Source organism: Pleurodeles waltl, chromosome 3_1 (genome assembly GCF_031143425.1).
Source record: "Pleurodeles waltl isolate 20211129_DDA chromosome 3_1, aPleWal1.hap1.20221129, whole genome shotgun sequence".
Taxonomy (NCBI): Eukaryota; Metazoa; Chordata; class Amphibia; order Caudata; family Salamandridae; genus Pleurodeles; species Pleurodeles waltl.
In genome coordinates, this window is record NC_090440.1 from 470,245,428 (window position 1) to 470,269,946 (window position 24,519).

Here is a 24,519-nt window from a genome sequence, read left to right on the forward strand (position 1 = left end):
GTCATATTTATGAGGCCACAATGGTAATAGAAAATCCTGCTTATTGGTGATGTTGGATTTTATATTACTATTTTAGAAGTGCCACATTTAGAAAGTGCACCAAAGAAACAAGAGCCAAGACTGTAATTAACTAGGAAAAAAATATTATTTACAATGAGAAAGCAAAACCAATTACCTCGCCCTAGAATTAATACATGGCATTTATCCAGAACCATTGTAATTGAATAACATTTATCGCACACAGAAGAGCAAATACAAAAGTGAGCAATTACTTCTTAAAAAACAGTTTTTGGCACTGTACACACATTACTTATATCAAAAACATATGACAATATACAAATTGAAGAACAAAAATTGACACCAAAAATCAACCTAAAATTCAGGTTCTGCACCAACTTGAAAGAGAGGGAACTTGGAGCCTAACTCATTCACAAAATGTTAAGGATCCTCCTTAAAGGGCAGAAAGGCGCGGAGACGCTAATTATATGTCTTTTTGGTAGCTCAAACATGAATGATGCGAAGTACAAGACACTGCTTTGAATTCTCCATGGAGGCCAATCTCGATTTGAAAGCCACCACTGCAGATCTTGTGCAGTTCTCTCCGAGATCTGGACCATGCCGGAGAGGTTCACCAGATGTTGCACCCACTGGAACTCCAGGTCCCACTGCAGAGCCTGCATTTCCTATCTGGCATGTGTCAGCAGCAGGATGCAGGAAGCCATGAGGCCCAGCAGCCTCAGAGTCATTCTTACCAAAACCCAGGATAGAGGCCAAAACATCAGTATCATAGCCTGAATATCCTGGACACACTTTTTAGGAGGACAGGCCTGAATCTGTCCAGAACATTGTCGATGAAAGGGAGCATCTGAGAGGGAGACTGGTGTGACATTGCCATGTTTATAGTAAACCTTAGCTCGCCTTCAACAGTCAGTCACCGAGGTAGGGGAAGACTAAAACCCCTAGCCTGTGCAGATAATCTGTGACTACCGCCATCACTTTTGTGAACACCCGAGGGGCACTGGTAGGGCTGAAGGGGAGCATGTCAACTGAAAGTGCTGGTGACCTACCAGGAACCGCAAGTAATGTCAATGGGCAGGGAGGATGGGAATGTGGAAGTAGGCATCCTGGAAGTCCATTGCTACCATCCAGTCTCCAGGGTCCAAGGTAGATAGGACCTAAGCTAGAGTGAACATTTTGAACTTCTTCTTGCTGAGGGCCTGGAGGTCTAGGATAGGGTGAATACCCTTTTTCTTTTTGGGCACCAGGAAGTAGTGGGAATAACAACCACGTGCTACTTCTAGCACAGGGACCCTCTCTATGGCTCTCTTGGCCAAGAGAGCTGCAGCTTCCTCAGGTAGAAGTGCCAAGCAATCCTCCGGTAGGTGATCATGCGATGGTAGCATGGCTGGAGGGATAATCTTAAAGGGGAGGGAGAAGCCCCTTTGGACTTTTGGCAAAACCCACCTGTCCATCGTGATGGATTCCCAGTGGGGCAGGTGATGGTGGATCCTGCCTCCAACTGGTCCAGGATGGTGAGATGAACGAAGAAGGTTTGGAGGCTGCAGCTGGGGCAGTGGAGGACTGGGCAGACCGCTGGCTCCCTGATCAATGAGCATGTGGGATCCCACTTCCACGGCCACACAGAGGCTGTGCAGCATGCATGGCTTGGTGGCTGGAGAGGAATGGACGCAGTTGGGTGCCTCTTCTGTAGCCATGCAAGGGGCAAAAAGTGAAGTGTGGGGGGCGAGGCGCAGCTTCGAGGCCAAGGGACCAAACCATAGCCTGGTACTCCTTAAAGCGATCGAGCGTTGAGTCTGCTTTGTCTCCGAAGAGAGGGGTGCCATCGAAGGGCATGCCCATGAGTGATTGTTGGGCATTCGCTGAAAATCCAGATTTCTTCAACCAGTCGTGTCGCTGTAAGGCCACCGTTGATGCAACCGATCTGCCTAGTGAGTCGGTTGTGTCACAATGTATGGTGAACTTGGCTGCATCCCTCCTGTCAGAAACGGCTTAGGAGAGAATGGCACAGGTATCTTCTGGGACCTGCGACAGCACCTGTGTGATCGTATTCCATAGGGTATGGATTAGCAGCCAAAAAGGCATCCGGGGTTCACAGACCGCAATGCCAGACTCGAGGAGGAGAACATTTCTACCCAAGCTGATCCAGCCTCTTTGCTTACCTATCCAGGGGTGCAGATGGGAATGCTCCTGATGAAGAACAAGCCTGGATGACAAGACTCTCAGGCATTGGTTGCTGGATTAGGAATTTAAGGTCATTTGGCACAGGCAGCGAGCGAACGTCCTGTTCATAGGAGCCCCTGTGCTGTGTCTGGAGGAGGTACCCAGTAGGACATCAGTGAGGGCTTCATTAAAAGGTAAAAGGGGCTCTGAGGTGGAAGCCCCTAGCTGAAGCATTTCAGTCAGGAGGATAGTCCTAACTGCCACAGACGGTAGCTCAAGGCCAAAGACCTGAGCCGCCCCTCTCACCACCATAGAATATGACTCTCCCTTCTCTATAGCCACTGTAGGGGAAGAAAGCATGCCACTGGAGAGGTATCCAGATCACTAGCTGCACCCAGTTCTTTTGCCCAGTCCATTTTAGTGTCTTCCAGCTGGACATCTAGAGGGTCCAGCAACCCCTCCTCACTTTCACCTTACCAGTACCCATAAGAATAAGGGTCAGGATCCAACCTGGGGAATGTAGGCCAAGTCAAAGACGGAACCGGTGTTAAGCTACATCGGTCCACCTCTGGGTCGGAGTTGAATATAAGTATGGTTTAGACGTTGATCGTTAGCCTGAGCAACGCAGGAAATGTTGACATCTTTGCCAGTGAAGGTTGCATTTGCATGATGGTCATCAGCACGGATCTGACAACAGATCTCAAGAGGTCCTCCGGAGCCAAGGCCAAAGGCGTGGAACCCGAGAGGGCCTCTTCTGACCCCAGTGGGCCCAAAGGCATCACATGGGAGTCAGTCTGCCCAAGATTTAGGCAAGGCAGGGATGGCTCCAGCTCCCAGAAAATCAGGGAGGTGTGGAGTAGACACAGAAACAGGCTCCAAAGACGGAGGTCTAGAGTGTCAATGCTCTTCCCATGTTGCATTGTCAGAGCGATGGGGCAAAGTCAAAGATCGTTTGTTCTTCTTCAACTTCTTCTTCTTGTGAATATCCAGAGGACATTGAGTGGGACAAAGAAGAGTGGTGGTGGCTCTGCAAGCGGTCTCGTGACTTACCTCTCAATCGAGACCGGGAGCGACACAGAATCAAATGCCAGGCCTCCATGAGCTTTAGGGACCACTCCCTCAAAGCTTTCAGATTAATGGCCAGGCACTCAGAGCACGACTTAGGGTCATGGTCCAACTCCAGGCATCACAAACACGCAAGGTGCAGATCTGTCACCAACATCATGCGGTGACAGGAGTGACACAGCTTGAAACTCATCTTACATGACATCCTCAACTCACCAAAAAGTGTCAACAAACTTGACAAAACGGTCAAAATCAGTAAAAAAATGACTGAGGGTAGCTCCCTCCAGATCTGCCCGTAGGCTGGGGCAAAAGAAAAGATCTGACATCAGCACACCGGGGTGGCACCTATATACGACTGTGATGTCATCATGGCGCACACGGCACACATGGAGTCGACCGACACAACCTGACGTCACACAAGGGTACTGCTCAAAGAAAAATCTCCATAACCAGTCTGACACCTGGGGGAAATTCTTAGGCAAGGAATCTGCAACTTGAAGTCTCTAGCAGATCTCCCATATTCTTTTGTAGCTGGGCTTATGGACACTCTGAGGATCATTTTCCTCAAAGAGACAAAGGTGAGCGCGTGCTACCGCTATCCTCTTTTAATATTTCATGATCTTGTTTTACTTTTTTATGCTGAATGTGTTTCTGATGCGCAAAAAAACATTGTAATTATATTGAATTAGGCGCTTTTAATCGCTGTTTGGGAGCTTACCTATTGGGTGCAGGGAAGTTTGTTTACTGGGGTTTCCTCTCTCACAATCTTTTTTTTTCACCGAAGTTTAGGGCCTTTCAGAGCCCCACTTCTGTTTTCTTTTTTTTCTTTCGGGACCGCATCCACCTGGTTAGCGGTCCAGACATTATAAATGCCTACATTAACGCTGCCTTGCCGCTGGCGTGCCAAAGGCGCGCCCACCTGCGCCCGTCCACGCCCAAACGGGGCCGAGGGCTGAGGACAATATACACTTTCCCCTCTTGAACGCCCTCACTCCTGCAGACCTTTGTAGCTTTGCTGGGAATCCTTGCCCTCACAACATGACCCCTGGTAAATTAGCTATTTGGAAATGCAGGCAATATAATTGGGAAATGCCAGTGCCTCTTACCCTTGAGGAGAACAGAGTTCAGTATGATAGGAGAGCTAAGCCGGGAAACACCCACAGTTGTGAGCACGAGGCAAGCAGGAGACAGTTAAATCACGCTCTCATAAATGGCCGATCGCTCCCCAAACACAAATTTGAAACCAGGGAACTAATCTACCATCACAATATTGATCATTTGTTTATTACTGAAACCTGGCCGAGACCTGATTCTTCCCTTAAGCTGGACAGATCATTCTCTTTTGATTTTTAAATTTATAAAAAGGCAACTCCCCGCTGCACCTAAATCCCACAGTAAAATAATAAGGCAATGGAAAAATATTAAAGGGGAACAACTGAGACTAGCGTTGGAACACGGCTACGAGACTAACATCGCTCCCTCTGTCCCCGTTTGAATGTTTCAATCAGGGGATTGCAATGGCTGTGAACCACTTAGCCCCCCCAAGGTTTGGGCTCCACGTGTTGCTAAAAAGCCGATCCAACCTTGGTTCTCCTACGACCTAAAACTCCTTCAGAAGAAATATTGGCAACAGGAGCGTCGCTAGAGACTCAGCCCCACTATAAGGGAGAAAGACATTTTAAAAAGCGCTCTTAAAAATTACAAGGAAGCTAGCTTCAAAGCTAAATCAGAATATCTTACCTCAAGAATAAAAGTGGCCTCGCACTCCTCCAGAGAGCTTTTTAAAGTTATTAGTGCCCTATCTGCTTGTGAGAAAGTAGCCTCTTTCTAGCCTTGTTACCCCCTCCTTTGGCCTGTTTGTGAGTGTATGTCAGGGTGTTTTCACTGTCTCACTGGGATCCTGCTAGCCAGGGCCCAGTGCTCATAGTGAAGACCCTATGTTTTCAGTATGTTTGTTATGTGTCACTGGGACCCTGCTAGTCAGGACCCCAGTGCTCATAAGGTTGTGGCCTATATGTATGTGTTCCCTGTGTAGTGCCTAACTGTCTCACTGAGGCTCTGCTAACCAGAACCTCAGTGGTTATGCTCTTTCATTTCTTTCAAATTGTCACTAACAGGCTAGTGACCATTTTTACCAATTTGCATTGGCTTACTGGAACACCCTTATAATTCCCTAGTATATGGTACTGAGGTACCCAGGGTATTGGGGTTCCAGGAGATCCCTATGGGCTGCAGCATTTCTTTTGCCACCCATAGGGAGCTCTGACAATTCTTACACAGGCCTGCCACTGCAGCCTGAGTGAAATAACGTCCACGTTATTTCACAGCCATTTTACACTGCACTTAAGTAACTTATAAGTCACCTATATGTCTAACCTTTACCTGGTAAAGGTTAGGTGCAAAGTTACTTAGTGTGAGGGCATCCTGGCACTAGCCAAGGTGCCCCCACATTGTTCAGGGCCAATTTCCCTGACTTTGTGAGTGCGGGGACACCATTACACGCGTGCACTACATATAGGTCACTACCTATATGTAGCTTCACAATGGTAACTCCGAATATGGCCATGTAACATGTCTATGATCATGGAATTGCCCCCTCTATGCCATCCTGGCATAGTTGGCACAATCCCATGATCCCAGTGGTCTGTAGCACAGACCCTGGTACTGCCAAACTGCCCTTCCTGGGGTTTCACTGCAGCTGCTGCTGCTGCCAACCCCTCAGACAGGCATCTCCCCTCCTGGGGTCCAGCCAGGCCTGGCCCAGGATGGCAGAACAAAGAACTTCCTCTGAGAGAGGGTGTGACACCCTCTCCCTTTGGAAAATGGTGTGAAGGCAGGGGAGGAGTAGCCTCCCCCAGCCTCTGGAAATGCTTTCTTGGGCACAGATGTGCCCAATTCTGCATAAGCCAGTCTACACCGGTTCAGGGGACCCCTTAGCCCTGCTCTGGCACGAAACTGGACAAAGGAAAGGGGAGTGACCACTCCCCTGACCTGCACCTCCCCTGGGAGGTGTCCAGAGCTCCACCAGTGTGCTCCAGACCTCTGCCATCTTGGAAACAGAGGTGCTGCTAGCACACTGGACTGCTCTGAGTGGCCAGTGCCACCAGGTGACGTCAGAGACTCCTTGTGATAGGCTCCTTCAGGTGTTGCTAGCCTATCCTCTCTCCTAAGTAGCCAAACCCTCTTTTCTGGCTATTTAGGGTCTCTGTCTCTGGGGAAACTTTAGATAACGAATGCAAGAGCTCATCCGAGTTCCTCTGCATCTCTCTCTTCACCTTCTGCCAAGGAATCGACTGCTGACCGCGCTGGAAGCCTGCAAACCTGCAACATAGTAGCAAAGACGACTACTGCAACTCTGTAACGCTGATCCTGCCGCCTTCTCAACTGTTTTCCTGGTGGTGCATGCTGTGGGGGTAGTCTGCCTCCTCTCTGCACTAGAAGCTCCGAAGAAATCTCCCGTGGGTCGACGGAATCTTCCCCCTGCAACCGCAGGCACCAAAAAGCTGCATTACCGGTCCCTTGGGTCTCCTCTCAGCACGACGAGCGAGGTCCCTCGAATCCAGCAACTCTGTACAAGTGACTCCCACAGTCCAGTGACTCTTTAGTCCAAGTTTGGTGGAGGTAAGTCCTTGCCTCACCTCGCTAGACTGCATTGCTGGGAACCGCGACTTTTGCAGCTACTCCGGCCTCCGTGCACTTCCGGCGGAAATCCTTTGTGCACAGTCCAGCCTGGGTCCACAGCACTCTAACCTGCATTGCACGACCTCCTAAGTTGTTCTCCGGCGACGTGGGACTTCTTTGTGCGACTTCGGGTGAGCACCGTTTCACGCATCCTTGTAGTGCCTGTTTCTGGCACTTCTCCGGGTGCTACCTGCTGCTGAGAGGGCTCCTTGTCTTGCTCGACGTCCCCTCTACCTCCTGGTCCAATTTGCGACCTCCTGGTCCCTCCTGGGCCACAGCAGCATCCAAAAACGCTAACGGCATGATTTGCAGCTAGCAAGGCTTGTTGGCGTTCTTTCGGCGGGAAAACACTTCTGCACGACTCTACAAGGCGAGAGGGGAAGTCTCTAGCCCTTTGTGTTCCTGCAGAAACCACAGCTTCTTCTGTCCAGTAGAAGCTTCTTTGCACCCGCAGCTGGCATTTCCTGGGCATCTGCCCATCTCCGACTTGCTTGTGACTTTTGGACTTGGTCCCCTTGTTCCACAGGTACCCCAGATTGGAAATCCAGCGTTGTTGCATTGTTGGTTTGTGTCTTTCCTGCATTATTCCTCTAACACGACTTCTTTATCCTTAGGGGAACTTTAGTGCACTTTGCACTCACTTTTCAGGGTCTTGGGGAGGGTTATTTTTCTAACTCTCACTATTTTCTAATAGTCCCAGCGACCCTCTACAAGGTCACATAGGTTTGGGGTCCATTCGTGGTTCGCATTCCACTTTTGGAGTATATGGTTTGTGTTGCCCCTATCCCTATGTTTCCCCATTGCATCCTATTGTAACTATACATTGTTTGCACTGTTTTCTAAGACTATACTGCATATTTTTGCTATTGTGTATATATATCTTGTGTATATTTCCTATCCTCTCACTGAGGGTACACTCTAAGATACTTTGGCATATTGTCATAAAAATAAAGTACCTTTATTTTTAGTATAACTGTGTATTGTGTTTTCTTATGATATTGTGCATATGACACTAAGTGGTACTGTAGTAGCTTCACCCGTCTCCTAGTTCAGCCTAAGCTGCTCTGCTAAGCTACCATTATCTATCAGCCTAAGCTGCTAGACACCCTATACACTAATAAGGGATAACTGGGCCTGGTGCAAGGTGCAAGTACCCCTTGGTACTCACTACAAGCCAGTCCAGCCTCCTACATTGGAAGCAGCGACGGGATAAGTGCTTTGAGACTACTTACCACTCTTGTCATTGTACTTTTCATAAGAGAAAAATATACAAAACAAGGTCAGTGTATATACACATAGCCAAAAAGTTTTGCATTTCCTCTTTTCACTCTTTTCTAAGTGCTGAAAAGTACTTCTAAACTTTCTAAAAAGTTCTAAAAAGTTTTAAAAGTTTTTTCTCTGTCTTTCTAAAAGCTCTGACAAACTTTTTTCTCTTTTTCTATCACTTTAGCTCTCTCTAAAAATGTCTGGCACAGGCCAAAATGTTGACCTGTCTAAGATTGCATATGATCACCTTAGCTGGAAAGGAGCAAGGAGTCTCTGCATAGAGAGAGGTTTGAGTGTAGGGAAGAATCCTTCCTTGGAACTGTTACTTAATATGCATAGAGAACAAGATAAGGCTAAAAGTGCCCCATCTGTTGAAAAAGTAGCTAATGGTTCTCAATCTGATCCAGGGACCTCCCCCAGGTAAAGGTTCAGGAAAAACACTTCTTAGCCTTCCCATTACAAGACAGTCTAGCATAGTTGGTAATGATGAAGAGCCACACCATACAAATAGTGTTGTCTCACATCATAGCAAAAGCATTTATTCACACCACAGTGGTACTGATGTTTCTGTTAGCCAAGCTGTTAGGGTGCCCTCTGTAAGGGACAGGTCTCCTTCTGTTCATTCCCATCACACCTCTGTATCTAGAAATGTCCCTCCCACCAACCCTGATGACAGATTGTTAGAAAGGGAACTCAATAAGTTGAGGGTGGAACAAACCAGACTAAAGCTTAAAAAGCAACAGCTGGATTTGGATAGACAGTCTTTAGAATTAGAGAAGGAAAGACAGAAGTTGGGTTTAGAAACCCATGGTGGCAGCAGCAGTATTCCCCATAGTCATCCTGCAAAAGAGCATGATTCCAGGAATCTGCACAAGATAGTTCCCCCTTATAAGGAGGGGGATGACATTAACAAGTGGCTTGCTGCACTTGAGAGGGCCTGTGTTGTACAGGATGTCCCTCAAAGGCAGTGGGCTGCTATCCTATGGCTATCATTTAGTGGAAAAGGTAGGGATAGGCTCCTTACTGTGAAAGAAAGTGATGCCAATAATTTTACAGTACTTAAGAATGCACTCCTAGATGGTTATGGCTTAACCACTGAACAATACAGGATAAAGTTCAGAGAGACCAAAAAGGAGTCTTCACAAGACTGGGTTGATTTCATTGACCATTCAGTGAAGGCCTTGGAGGGGTGGTTACATGGCAGTAAAGTTACTGATTATGACAGCCTGTATAACTTGATCCTGAGAGAGCATATTCTTAATAATTGTGTGTCTGATTTGTTGCACCAGTACTTAGTGGACTCAGATCTGACCTCTCCCCAAGAATTGGGAAAGAAGGCAGACAAATGGGTCAGAACAAGGGTGAACAGAAAAGTTCATACAGGGGGTGACAAAGAGAACACTAAGAAGAAAGATGGTGAAAAATCTCAAGATAAGCATGGGGATAAGGGTAAAACCAAAGATCCCACTTCAAATCTTAAACACTCTTCAGGGGGTGGGAATAAAACAAATTCTTCCTCTTCTTCCCAACCTACACAATTTAAAAAGCCTTGGTGCTTTGTGTGTAAAAATAGAGGCCATAGGCCAGGGGATAAGTCCTGTCCAGGTAAACCCCCTGAGCCTACCACCACTAATACATCAAGCTCTAGTGCCCCTAGCAGTAGTGGTACTAGTGGTGGGACTGCTGGCAACAGTCAAGCAAAGGGTGTAGTTGGGTTCACTTATGGGTCCATCATAGAAACTGGGGTAGTCAGTCCCAAGACAGTTTCTGTCACACCTAGTGGCATTGGCCTTGCCACACTGGCTGCTTGTCCCCTTACAATGGATAAGTACAGGCAGACAGTTTCAATAAATGGTGTTGAGGCCTTGGCCTACAGGGACACAGGTGCCAGTATCACTTTGGTGACAGAAAACCTAGTGCACCCTGATCAACACATCATTGGACAATAGTATAAGATTATTGATGTCCATAACTCCACTAAGTTTCTTCCCTTAGCTATAATTCAGTTTAGTTGGGGTGGAGTTACTGGCCCTAAGCAGGTGGTGGTATCACCTAGCTTACCTGTAGACTGTCTCTTAGGTAATGACCTAGAGGCCTCAGGTTGGGCTGATGTAGAGTTTTATGCCCAATCAGCCATGCTGGGCATCCCTGAGGAATTGTTCCCTCTCATTTCTACTGAAATGAAAAAGCAAAGGAGAGAAGGCCTGAAAACTCAGGATCCCTCTCCATCAACAGGTAAAAAGGGTATCACAGTATCCCCTAACCACCCTACCATTCAGGATACCATTCCTGTGGTGGGAGAAACCTCTCCTGGGGTGGCACCTGTTCCAAGGGAATCATCAGCTGGCAAAGCTGGACTCCCTGAGGTAGAAGTACCTCTCTGTGGGATAACTAACATTGGTGACAAAAATAGCACCCTTTTAGTTAACATGGAGCATCCCTCCAACCCTCCCAGAGAAACTTTAGTGCAGAAACTCTGCACTGCCTCACAACACTTAGGACAGCATCCCTGCCCTAGTGTGGAGCTGATAGGACAGCATCCCTGCCCTGCTCCAACTCAAGAGAAACAGCATCCCTGTTCTCTCTTCCAGCCATATGGACAAAGTTTTTGCCCAGCTATGGCTTTACTGAGACAGCATCCCTGTCTGGCATTTCCATCATTACAAATAGGTTCAGTGGATAATTCCCACTGCTCTAAACTAAAACTTACTGATAGAAACTCTGAAAATACATCTTCACATTGTTGCTTAGCTAAAAAACTTCAAACAGGGTGGTTTACATCCCCACAGGGAAGTAACCATATAGTGGATGATAAAGGGAGTAACCAGTCTATTGCAGAGCTACTCTCTACTTATCACCACTTAGACAATAAAGTCTCAACTGGCCAAGGTTAGCCTTATTGTCCTTCGTTTGGGGGGGGGTTGTGTGAGAAAGTAGCCTCTTTCTAGCCTTGTTACCCCCACTTTTGGCCTGTTTGTGAGTGTATGTCAGGGTGTTTTCACTGTCTCACTGGGATCCTGCTAGCCAGGGCCCAATGCTCATAGTGAAGACCCTATGTTTTCAGTATGTTTGTTATGTGTCACTGGGACCCTGCTAGTCAGGACCCCAGTGCTCATAAGGTTGTGGCCTATATGTATGTGTTCCCTGTGTAGTGCCTAACTGTCTCACTGAGGCTCTGCTAACCAGAACCTCAGTGCTTATGCTCTCTCATTTCTTTCAAATTGTCACTAACAGGCTAGTGACCATTTTTACCAATTTGCATTGGCTTACTGGAACACCCTTATAATTCCCTAGTATATGGTACTGAGGTACCCAGGGTATTGGGGTTCCAGGAGATCCCTATGGGCTGCAGCATTTCTTTTGCCACCCATAGGGAGCTCTGACAATTCTTACACAGGCCTGCCACTGCAGCCTGAGTGAAATAACGTCCACGTCATTTCACAGCCATTTTACACTGCACTTAAGTAACTTATAAGTCACCTATATGTCTGACCTTTACCTGGTAAAGGTTAGGTGCAAAGTTACTTAGTGTGAGGGCACCCTGGCACTAGCCAAGGTGCCCCCACATTGTTCAGGGCCAATTTCCCTGACTTTGTGAGTGCGGGGACACCATTACACGCGTGCACTACATATAGGTCACTACCTATATGTAGCTTCACAATGGTAACTCCGAATATGGCCATGTAACATGTCTATGATCATGGAATTGCCCCCTCTAAGCCATCCTGGCATAGTTGGCACAATCCCATGATCCCAGTGGTCTGTAGCACAGACCCTGGTACTGCCAAACTGCCCTTCCTGGGGTTTCACTGCAGCTGCTGCTGCTGCCAACCCCTCAGACAGGCATCTGCCCTCCTGGGGTCCAGCCAGGCCTGGCCCAGGATGGCAGAACAAAGAACTTCCTCTGAGAGAGGGTGTGACACCCTCTCCCTTTGGAAAATGGTGTGAAGGCAGGGGAGGAGTAGCCTCCCCCAGCCTCTGGAAATGCTTTCTTGGGCACAGATGTGCCCAATTCTGCATAAGCCAGTCTACACCGGTTCAGGGGACCCCTTAGCCCTGCTCTGGCGCGAAACTGGACAAAGGAAAGGGGAGTGACCACTCCCCTGACCTGCACCTCCCCTGGGAGGTGTCCAGAGCTCCTCCAGTGTGCTCCAGACCTCTGCCATCTTGGAAACAGAGGTGCTGCTAGCACACTGGACTGCTCTGAGTGGCCAGTGCCACCAGGTGACGTCAGAGACTCCTTGTGATAGGCTCCTTCAGGTGTTGCTAGCCTATCCTCTCTCCTAAGTAGCCAAACCCTCTTTTCTGGCTATTTAGGGTCTCTGTCTCTGGGGAAACTTTAGATAACGAATGCAAGAGCTCATCCGAGTTCCTCTGCATCTCTCTCTTCACCTTCTGCCAAGGAATCGACTGCTGACCGCGCTGGAAGCCTGCAAACCTGCAACATAGTAGCAAAGACGACTACTGCAACTTTGTAACGCTGATCCTGCCGCCTTCTCGACTGTTTTCCTGGTGGTGCATGCTGTGGGGGTAGTCTGCCTCCTCTCTGCACTAGAAGCTCCGAAGAAATCTCCCGTGGGTCGACGGAATCTTCCCCCTGCAACCGCAGGCACCAAAAAGCTGCATTACCGGTCCCTTGGGTCTCCTGTCAGCACAACGAGCGAGGTCCCTCGAATCCAGCAACTCTGTCCAAGTGACTCCCACAGTCCAGTGGCTCTTCAGTCCAAGTTTGGTGGAAGTAAGTCCTTGCCTCACCTCGCTAGACTGCATTGCTGGGAACCGCGACTTTTGCAGCTACTCCGGCCTCCGTGCACTTCCGGCAGAAATCCTTTGTGCACTGTCCAGCCTGGGTCCACGGCACTCTAACCTGTATTGCACGACCTCCTAAGTTGTTCTCCGGCGACGTGGGACTTCTTTGTGCGACTTCGGGTGAGCACTGTTTCACGCATCCTTGTAGTGCCTGTTTCTGGCACTTCTCCAGGTGCTACCTGCTGCTAAGAGGGCTCCTTGTCTTGCTCGACGTCCCCTCTACCTCCTGGTCCAATTTGCGACCTCCTGGTCCCTCCTGGGCCACAGCAGCATCCAAAAACGCTAACGGCACGATTTGCAGCTAGCAAGGATTGTTGGCGTTCTTTTGGCGGGAAAACACTTCTGCACGACTCTACAAGGCGAGAGGGATCCGTCCTCCAAAGGGAAAGTCTCCAGCCCTTTGCGTTCTTGCAGAAACAGCAGCTTCTTCTGTCCAGCAGAAGCTTCTTTGCACCCGCAGCTGGCATTTCCTGGGCATCTGCCCATCTCCGACTTGCTTGTGACTTTTGGACTTGGTCCCCTTGTTCCACAGGTACCCCAGATTGGAAATCCAGCGTTGTTGCATTGTTGGTTTGTGTCTTTCCTGCATTATTCCTCTAACACGACTTCTTTATCCTTAGGGGAACTTTAGTGCACTTTGCACTCACTTTTCAGGGTCTTGGGGAGGGTTATTTTTCTAACTCTCACTATTTTCTAATAGTCCCAGCGACCCTCTACAAGGTCACATAGGTTTGGGGTCCATTCGTGGTTCGCATTCCACTTTTGGAGTATATGGTTTGTGTTGCCCCTATCCCTATGTTTCCCCATTGCATCCTATTGTAACTATACATTGTTTGCACTGTTTTCTAAGACTATACTGCATATTTTTGTACCTTTATTTTTAGTATAACTGTGTATTGTGTTTTCTTATGATATTGTGCATATGACACTAAGTGGTACTGTAGTAGCTTCACCCGTCTCCTAGTTCAGCCTAAGCTGCTCTGCTAAGCTACCATTATCTATCAGCCTAAGCTGCTAGACACCCTATACACTAATAAGGGATAACTGGGCCTGGTGCAAGGTGCAAGTACCCCTTGGTACTCACTACAAGCCAGTCCAGCCTCCTACACTGCTCCCCCTATCATGCCCGACTTGGAGAATTCCCATGGATTCTGCAACAAAGTAGCCAAACACTTTGAAAACAAAATCCTAAACATCTATACAAATTTTATCCCATATGAGGGAAAGGTAGACCCCCCCACCATGTCACAATCTGATCCCCAAACTAACTTTTGCATACTATCTCAGTTCTAAATTCCCTCCCAGGATAGTATTAGTAAACTGATTTTGGAAATCAAGTCGGGCTCCCCTTTGGACCCCTGTCCTCCCGCTATCCTCCAATTGGTTCCCAACTTGGTTTCCTCCACTTTAGCTCCAATTTTCCAGGAAATTATAATGTCAGGTACTTTTCCTGATGTATGGAAAGAAACGGTTGTTATTCCCCTTAAGAATAAGCCAACTGGTAACAGTCAAGACCTAAATAACTTCCTTTCCTGGCAAAAATCTTTGAAAAGCACATTAACAAAGAACTGGTCAATTTTTTGCTAGAATCAGGAGGGTTAGATGTCTCCCAACATGGCTTTAGAAAATCTCACAGTACAGAATCTGCGCTTATCTCCTCTTTGGACTCTATTCGGAGAATGGTGGACGAGGGCCAGGGGGCCTTTCTGATTTTACTGGATTTATCCGAGGCCTTCTACACCATCTCACCTCCGATTCTTTTAGCCCGTTTGCATCAGGCTGGTCTTAGAGAACAAGTCCTCAAGCTCCTGGAATCCTTCCTAACTAACAGATGGACAACGGTCAGTTGTGGTGATTTTAGATCCCCTGGTTATCTACTACCCTGCAGGGGTGCCGCAGGGTTCCTCTCTCAGTTCCACCTTATTCAACTTGTATGTCGCCTCACTGGCCGAGTTAATACGATCTTTCGGCTTCATCCCAACTTTCTATGCAGATGATACGCAGTTGATCATCCCTCTCAAGAAGAACGGGAGGAAGTGGCGGCTTGCTTCATCAATTGCATGCAAGCAGTTAATAACTGGATGAAAACTAACTGGCTGGAAGTGAACTGCGATAAAACTGAGATTCTCTGTTTTGGAAATGGCAGGGAGCAGTGGAATCTGCGATGGTGGGTGCAAGATTTCCTGACCCTGGTACCACCACGAGGAATTTAGGAATACTTTTTGATGAGTGTTTATCTTTCAAAAAACAGGCCAACTACACGGTAAAATCCTGTATGTGGATTCTGAAAACTTTTTAAAAAGTCTTTCCATATCTCCAAAGACAACGGAAAATTACAGCTACTCTAGCCCTTGCTATGTCTAAATTAGATTACTGCAACACCTTACTTCTTAACCTGGACAAAGGATCCTTGAATAAACTACAGCTGGTACAGAACATGGCCGCCAGATTAATTCTGAAACTTCCACAGTCGGCATCAGCTAGAGACAGCCTCAGACATTTACAGTGGCTCCCGTGGCCAAGTGGATCATTTTTAAAACTCTTTGCATGACCCACAAAGCCGCTCATGGGATCGGCTCTCAATATCTGACCTCCAAACTGCATTGGTTTAGACCAAAGAGGCAACTGCCGTCAGCCGGAATCTACGAAATCCAGATTCCCCGCACTTATAAGGCAAAATGGGGCGATAAAGTCTTTACAGTAGCCGCCGCTAAGTACTGGAATTCGCTCCCCTTGGAAATAAGAAAGGAACACAACTATTTAACTTTTAGAAAATTGATTAAGACGTGGCTTTTCCCACGCTAAGTATTGACCTTGTCTTCCCCTCTTTTTTAGTGTGTGCACGCAATTACCTTAGTCAGCGCTTCGATGCCCTCGGGCTGGAATGCGCTCTATAAATACGACATACATACATACATACATACATTTTCATTTAATTTATTAAAGAGCTATAATTAACAATTGTATTTATCAACAAACAAGGCTCATAATTAATGTGTAGTTACCTATAAATCATTGCAGGAGGTTTTTCAACTCTGTGCTCACTTTTCATGACTGCACTCTATTTCGACCCTTCAGGTATTTAGAAAAAACAGATAGAAGGCAGTAAGTGCTAATAATGGATTTAAACTATGTATCCTTTGCCTTTTATCTTTTAGGTGGGTCCATGTTGATATCTGCAGTGTGCTGCTTCTTTCTGTTTTTTGGCAACAGTGAGTCTGCAATGATCGGCTGGCAGTGTCTGTTTTGTGGTGCAAGCATAGCAGCCTGGAATGCATTAGACGTCATCACTGTAGAGCTCTACCCTACTGATAAAAGGTACCATCTTCCCACTTTTTTAGATTTTTTTTGTGAGCCAAGTTTACGATATTCTATAAAGACTTTCCATTTAAGATTGGAGCACACTGGATTATGGATCTTATTTGCTCCTAACATCATAAGAATATGAGAACATGTTTTAGAAATATTAAAATTTAAATATTAGAACGAAAAAAAACTTCAGTCAGAATATTCTACAAGTCTTCTACATGACTAATATCTGTACAATTTTTGTGATGTTCCCATGGAAGGCAAAAGTGAGCCCTCGGTAGAACACTCATTATTTTAGTACTCTAGTTAAATGCTATACATTTCTGTTTGTCTTTCTTTTTCTTCTCTCTTCCCGTCTACCCTTCTGACTCTAACTTTCTCTGCCTCTATTCTGATCTCCAGGTATACAACACAGGCGCACTGTAACTATTTAGCATATTTGCCTTCACTATGTTCTGAGCGTGAGCTAATGATCTCAGTACATGTAGCAGCACCTGCAGACGGATTAGTTAGAAATACACTGTCCTATTTTAATTTTCAGTAAATGTTTTTCTCAACAGATATGCCAGTTACGACTAAAACCTCACAATTTTCTTTTTCAGAGCAACAGCCTTCGGTATTCTGAACGGTCTCTGTAAGTTTGCAGCCATCCTCGGAAACTCCATATTTGCTTCATTTGTTGGGATAACCAAAGTAGTCCCCATTTTGTTGGCTTCCACTGCCATGGTGGGTGGAGGTTTGGTTGCCCTGCGACTACCAGAAACTCGAGAACAGGTTCTAATGTGATCAACCATGGAAGAGAAGAGCCACTTGCAAACGATTCCAAGACCTACACTGAAGCTGATATCTCAGATATGGAGATTTTACATCATCGGTCGGAATTAAGCAGTGCCACAGTGTACGTCTAACAGTATTCTCATGACCAATTCAGGCCCTTTTGAACCAACACTCCCCAAAAATAGAGTCAGCGACTGCAGCTTTCAGATCCTTGCAGATTGAACAATTTCATTTCAAAGTAATGTTTTGCAAGTAATTGGGACTCTTCTAATAGGTCCTTACATTTGTACTATTTCTTGCCATGTGTCACAAAGAGAATGGCGCCTAACTCAGTAATCCTGCTGTACATCGTCTTCACTTTTCTGGATGCAATTAGCCTAAGCCTCTATATCTCAGTTCAGTCTTCAAAAGGTGAAATTATTTGAAAATAGAAAAAAATAACATTATTGTCTCACCTCACCAAATCAGGCTTAATTTCCAAATCATGCTTCAGTTCAGTTTTTCCTCTTATTGTGCAACATAATATTGTTTTTAACTATTCAATTTGACAGTGGAAAACTGCCATTCATTCATTTCCGTACTTCTCATTTGTAAATATTATGCAGTGTAAATAGAAAACTGTTTTACCGTGTCTCCTAATGTTGCCTGCAAGGATTTACCAGCAGTTTAGCCATATATGTTAGAGAAACTGTGTCAGAAGTCACTATAAAGGCAGTAACGGAAGCACAGCGAGCACAATAACTAAAAGCCATGTTCTTGTTTTTTAACTTAGTAAGACATTTTCAGAAACCTATGGTGCGTTTTAACATTTACTTGGTTTCTGTTTAATTAGGTCAATCAGTCCTTTAATAATGGATATAATTATTGATATTTTGTTCACTCACAAGGTGTTTTGTTTACTGAATGATAATCACATTACATCTGGTAACCTCTAACATCCTATCCCAGACCAACATAAAGGGCAGGAGGCTCAATGTGCAACTACACAGAACTTTTCATCACTAAAATCTACCTAAACGCAGGACATTCAGGTAATTTGAAATCTGTTTCGGTTTAGGCAACATTTCTGTTGAACTTTTAACTGATCTCATTCGGCATCACTTGAACTAACTTGAGTCACACCTTGCCCATTTTGCCAGCAACAAAGTAGAACACAACACAATATTCAGCAGTTCATCCAAGAGTAGTCATTATTTTAAGAATAGAATTCTAGCAATATTGAATTTTGCCATTTTCATGAAGTTTAGTTTACCAATTTGTGACATCTACGGGACCAAGAAAGTAGCTTTTAGGGTCAAATCACCCCAAGAAACCTACTTTCTTGCGCAAGAATGTTTTGGCCAAAGCACTTTTTGTCAATCCTATAAACGTCAGGTATTTTAAAAGTATGCAATTATAACCAAATTATTATTAAACATATACCTAATTGAAAACCGATATGAAAGCAGGTGTTGTACAATTTCTTTGCAATTTTTCAGGAATATCTACTGAAAAAGCCGAATAATTCTCCGTGGAAGTTAGCACTTCCTGGTAATCTTTGAAGATGTCTGAGAAATAGGTCATTTTTATTCGAAAGTCTATGTATGTCCTGCCTTTATTTCTTAAAATACAATAAAACACTAATGTTTACCCAAATCTCTTTTTTATTCCGTGTGAACTCTATTACGTTTGATCCCGAAGTAGTGTGTTGATTATAAACAGTATTTATGCAACCTTTAACTATACTTTTGCATTTTATTTAAAACTGTCTGATGTTTTTGTGCTTGCAGAGCTGCACATAGTAACCACGAATTTTTGAATGGTATTTTTCAAACTTCCTTACTGCTTCTTTGTTTTTTCAATTAGGTGAGAAATCGAGGAAAGTAGCATTTTTCCTGGAGGAGTTTTCTTAGGAGCAATATTTTATTTTTGCCGTCCATACCCCACACATATTATTTGTAGGTATCCTGTTCCCAGTACATTTAACATTGAAAAAGCCTCCACGATTGAAATTATCCTATTATTTACACATGTCTAAATTTCATATCTGCATATTTTGCCATCAGGGAAACAACAGATTATCATGCTTCTGTAACATTGGTATGGATGAAAAACGTTTCCTTTATTTTATTGAATCTCACGCAGCCCATACTTATGAATTGACTATACGAAAAAAAATGGCCATTTGTAGGTGAAGATATGCACTGCACAATTAACACATTTTTTCTTTAGTCTGACTTTAAAATATTGTAATAACACGTGAGATCACTTGATGTAACCTACCGAGGACCTAGTCCTGTCTAGAGCTTGTCAAAGAATACACTTTCCTTAAAGGTCTGCACTATGCTGTATAGATCCAAACGTTAAACCTTAATATTTAGCAAGGTACTAGTAGATTTAAATCTAAAATATTTTTAATTAGAGCGTTTTAAATCATATTTGCGAAATGTACAATTACCATTGCACAAATAGAATATGACTCCAAATAAAACAGTTTGAGTAAGTTGGAATAACAATCTGCAGTTTTTAACTACAGCAAATGCAACATCATTTTTTCTATTTGAAGGAGTCACTACAGCTATATAGTGTTATGTGGTTGTAATATCCCTGACAGGAGTACAGAAAGCTGGCTAAGAACACCAATAAAATGCTGAGTTTATGTTTGTTTATTGAACCAGATATTTTAATTTCATAAATGTATTTAGGAAAAAATGAAATCCTGCCTTCCGTCTGCCGTAATTTAAACACCTACTTTCTATGTTTGAAATTCCCAAGTTCCTCAACAAACTTTAAAATAAAATGATTTGATATAAGAGTTGTATGTATAATTTGTCTAGTACACACCTAAATAGAATAAGCTCACACAATGCTTACTTTTGACACAGGAGCACATGTGAGTTAATAAAATTCTGAACACTTTTTCTCTAGTGGTATTCACAAAAAGAAACACGTTATATCAAAGGTTTGCCTCAAAGTATGAATCAAATTCATAGAGTGAAGATGGAGTAAGTGGGAGTGATTAACACATCAAATCACTATGGTCCAAAACCACAACATTTTCTTTGAAGTGATATTTCATAATCACAATTTCTTAACCTTTATTATCCCATCATGTCATTGATGATTGTAAATGGCACCCCACCTTACAAGTTCCTCTTTATCCCACGGAATACTTGCAAGACTTTCTATGTACAAAAGAATAGCTTTGAATAGGATCATGGACAGCCCAAATTCCTCATTGGAAAGGCAGTGAATGGGAGACGAAGGGAGGTCATGGAGGACACATGCAAACCTGTTACTATCTACTGATAGGGTCTACTATTACCTGCTGTACTTCAGAAGATTGCAATTGGAAGTCACAGCTACATACAATGGTCTTCAGTTATTCCTCTTTTACATGCTATTTGAACAGAGAGTATTAATACAATGGCCTTCAGTTATTCCTCTTTTACCTGCTCTTTGAACAGGGAGTATTAACACACATCAGATAGCATTTCTCCTAAGCATTATTTATTTATCCATTACTAAGGGTAATAAGGCACTGTGTGCCTCTTTTTAGTTGCTTTTGAGAGCTTAATAAAAAGAATGGAAATGCAGTAAAGGTGGTATGAGATTAGAGCACTAGTGGATGTGTCAATTACCATTTATTAGATACCAAAACTGTAAACCTTGTCCTGTGCTGAGTTCAGTTAAAAGCAAATCTGGACAGTTTAGCTTCTAAGACCTTCCTGAACTGTCTGCGTTTGGCTGCAGATTTCAAGATTTTGTTAGGCTGTTCAAGAAACGTGGATACTCTGTGTTGCCTTCTAAGAGCATCAATTCACATGGTTGTTATTTAATCCAGTGGGAGGACACTGAGGGAAGAACTGTGGTAATAGCAGAGGGATGTAGCACAATAGGACGGTATACATGGTCTTTGCCCCAGTATTCATAATGGGTGGTTCACAAGACATTGGGAGGGAGGCATATTTAGGAGCCCCTAGCGCCACTGGAGTGTAACTTTATGTGATGCTCCGGTGGCGCTAACATCTGCTCCACAATTACAAGGAAGTGTAACACCACTTTTTGTGGCATTATGCCTTCTTGTAAATTTGAGCCCCTCCGATGCAGTTTTGTGCGTCAGAGGGGCGTGCAATGGGTGTGGCTGTGGGCATCCCACAGCCACACCAATTGAATTTTGAAGCTGCCTCAGATTTATGAGCTTTCGTAAACCTGAGGCAGCACCAAAATCTAGTGCAACAAACAGGAATACTTTTATTCCTCCTCTTTTTATACTTTTTCTATGCGTGATGCACTCTTCAGCACGCATAGAAAGAGCAAAATGCCAGAAATGATTGAAGGTGTCCCTTCCTGCACTTCAACAATCATTTGAAAATTACGCTTTGGCACTTCTGTGAGTGCTGCATTCTGCAGCGCACACAGAAGTGCCCAAGCACCATTAGTCATTGTTTATGTGCAGGAAGGGACACCTACCAGCACATAAACAATCACACCTTGCATGATGCTGCATGGATGCCTGCGTTGGCACTGGTAGCTAAATTTAGCACAAGCGCAGGGGACAACACAGGGTTGCACCGTATTCAATTAAATACGGCGCATCCCTGCATTGTGAAAATGACGGAGCGTGACACTGCCAATTTTGACGCAGCATTGTGCTCCATCATTTTCCCATAAATATGGGCCTACATTCGATTGTGAAATTACTTGAGAGGTAATAGAATGCTTAAGGGCGGGTATTGATTTGGTCCGAATTATGCAGGTTGAAGCATAGTCTGTCTGCTTGACCCTGTAATAATCCAAACCATTTAAGCTGACTGCAAACCTGCATAACAATAAAAATAAAAATCGACATAAAAATCTTAGACATGCGTTTCAGTGTCCTACATTGGGTTGAGTGACAACCACACAACAGTGCTAGCATGTACCTCAGAGATCATCTCGGATGAATGCTGAAATAAAGCACAAATATTTCAAGTATTATAAAGTACTCCTGTGACAGAGAGTCTTCAGATCAGTTAGAAAGAGAGGTTGCTTTAAAAGACAAAAGAAGAGATCGTAACGTATAGTTATCACAAAATAATTGTGGTGTGTGAAATGTCTTTAATGGTGGGACCTCAGCACCAAAATAGTGCACAAATACGTTAATTAGAAAAAGATAGATCTGTAATGCTTTTTATAAATTACTTTGTCAGTCAAGTCTTGGAAGAGTTTTAGGGAAATTACAAAGCACAAATTCCTCAATGGGGTCCAAAATAAAACATTCAGTCTCTGCATTGGGTGTTTGATAAAGATGTAGTCAGAACCGGTCGGTAGTAATCCCCACAGAATGTCCGTTTTTCGAAAACAGTGTTATAAAATAAAGTTTGAGTTCAAAAATTAATGTACAGGAATATCTTTGTAACAAAAGCCTGTATTAACTTTGTAATTTATATATAGGTTATTGTACCCCTGGGAGTACATTACAGAAATATCACACGCCACTGAGGAGATCTGTGAAGATAAATACCGTTGAGGACAAAGGCTGGGTATTTCTTTTAATTGATTTAGAGCTGTGCAGTCACTTGCTATGTCTTTACAATGTATCCAGTTTCCAGTGCATTATATAAAATAATCAGTAAGCAAAAGCAAATATATTAAAGTGAGCCATGTTTTATTGAACTATACAGTTTGATACACTATTGATTGATCCCTGAAAGCCAAAAGTGGTACTGCTGGACTATTACTACTAAAATGTGATAATTTATTACAAACAACTAGTAATGTGATTTTCTTGTTTGCGTGCTGTAATTAGAAAATAATGTAGGGCATAATATAAGTTTGTAACAGTTTCACACTGCTTATATCACTCTTTCCCTGGATTACAAGAAGTTGTCACTTTATCTAATCTTTGCTCACTTTCACAGGAATGACATAACTCGAAAATACAAAGCAAGCACAATACCGAGATAAAATGTGTTTTATTGTGGACATTTCAAAGATACTCTGTATCCGTAGCACAAGACAAACAATTCACATCCATTTATCCCCAAAACAGTGTTTTAGCCCCACACCTGGTTTTCATAAGTCACTCGGTGCAGTCTAATAATGTTTGGTGTCTGTGGTAAAGCAACGCAAAATGTTTGCAAAGCTTCAGCAGGGATTTACTTTCCATTGCTGTGTGTGCATTATGCTGGAAACATGGCCTCTTCAGAACCCAAATCCACTTTGCACTGCTTTGTGTCAAGGCGGTAATTTTGGAGGTGGATCACAGCAAACAGCCATTGGTTTTAACGGAAAGCCTGACTTACTAGAATAGTCTGAACGGGCTTTACATCAAAATGTAACGGCTCGTGGAAGCAGACACGAACAAAATAAAAGCAATCATTTCCTTCAGAACCCAATGAATTGCATCTGTGCTGTAGGCCACAGCACACATCCTATGAACTGGATTCTAGTCAGATTTGCTATGCTTAAGCATTTGTAGTGAAAACATACCTTTTAGTACTAATGCCACGCAGAACGGTGTACTACGGTGAAAGTCTGTGCATGAAGCAAATCAGTCTGTTTGTACACTGACTCCAAGAATTACACCAGCAGTATGGCAATTTCTATAGATATGGCTCTGTCTGTGTTTCCCCCCTTCACTCAAAGCAGTGCAACAAATTTGGATGCTGCACTATGTTGCATGAAATCTCAGTAAACCTTGGGCCAAATGTCAATTTGAAAATCGGTCTCTCATGAAATAGATTCGTTTTCACATGCCTTTTGTCTGAATTGATATCCATCAACTCGTGATGCTGGTGATGGCCACTTACTCTGTAATTTACTACTTCTAATAACATGATTTTATTTTAGAAGATATTATTCCTTTACACACTATGCCCTTTGTTGAGATTTAAAGGTTGATAAATAATATTTCCCATAACTTTGTTTAAAAGTGTCTGCTAATATTATTAGGGTGTACAGGAAGCAAATGGCCTGCAAATTGTTTCATTTTTATGTAAGAGATAAGATTCACTGTATGTTAGTCAAAAATGTCTCATCGTAAATGTATTGGATGTTTCACTGTACATACTATTATGCATAGTGCATATTAAATTATATTATTTATTTAGGTGTTAACCGCTAGCTCAGTCTATGTGAAACGGACAATTTAAATTCTTGTTTTTTGTAATTTCTTATTTTGGCTTTGGCTTGTAAAAAATGACATGTCCTGGTCGAACAATGTTTTTTTCTTGTCTGTCACATTAAAGTTCGTTAATACAGAATGTGTTTATTTCTCTGTACTGTCCTTATTACATAATATTCGAAGAACTAATTTATACGTCGGTAGAAAACAGAGCTCGGTTTAAATTCGAATCCAGAGTATTTCAGCAGTGAGAGAAAAGGCCAAGATACAAAGATCTGAGACTCTTTAAATAATTTCAGTAGTATTTTGAGCCCAACATTTTTTATTCCTGCCACTTCCCCTTC

At 43.8% G+C, this 24,519-nt stretch overlaps 1 protein-coding gene across 3 annotated transcripts in view; it reads left to right on the forward strand.

Moving 5' to 3' along the window:
• Positions 1-24,314, forward strand: part of SV2B (synaptic vesicle glycoprotein 2B) — a 506,854-nt gene extending 482,540 nt beyond the window's left edge. For 2 of the 3 annotated variants that reach the window (XM_069222743.1, XM_069222744.1), the window contains 2 exons: positions 16,161-16,320; positions 16,914-24,314. In XM_069222743.1, the coding sequence (XP_069078844.1) occupies positions 16,161-16,320; positions 16,914-17,097 (344 nt within the window). In that variant the 3' untranslated portion in view covers positions 17,098-24,314. The remainder of the gene's footprint in view (positions 1-16,160; positions 16,321-16,913) is intronic. The other variant, XR_011201358.1, reaches the window with a different exon arrangement.
• Positions 24,315-24,519: the final 205 nt, after the last annotated feature.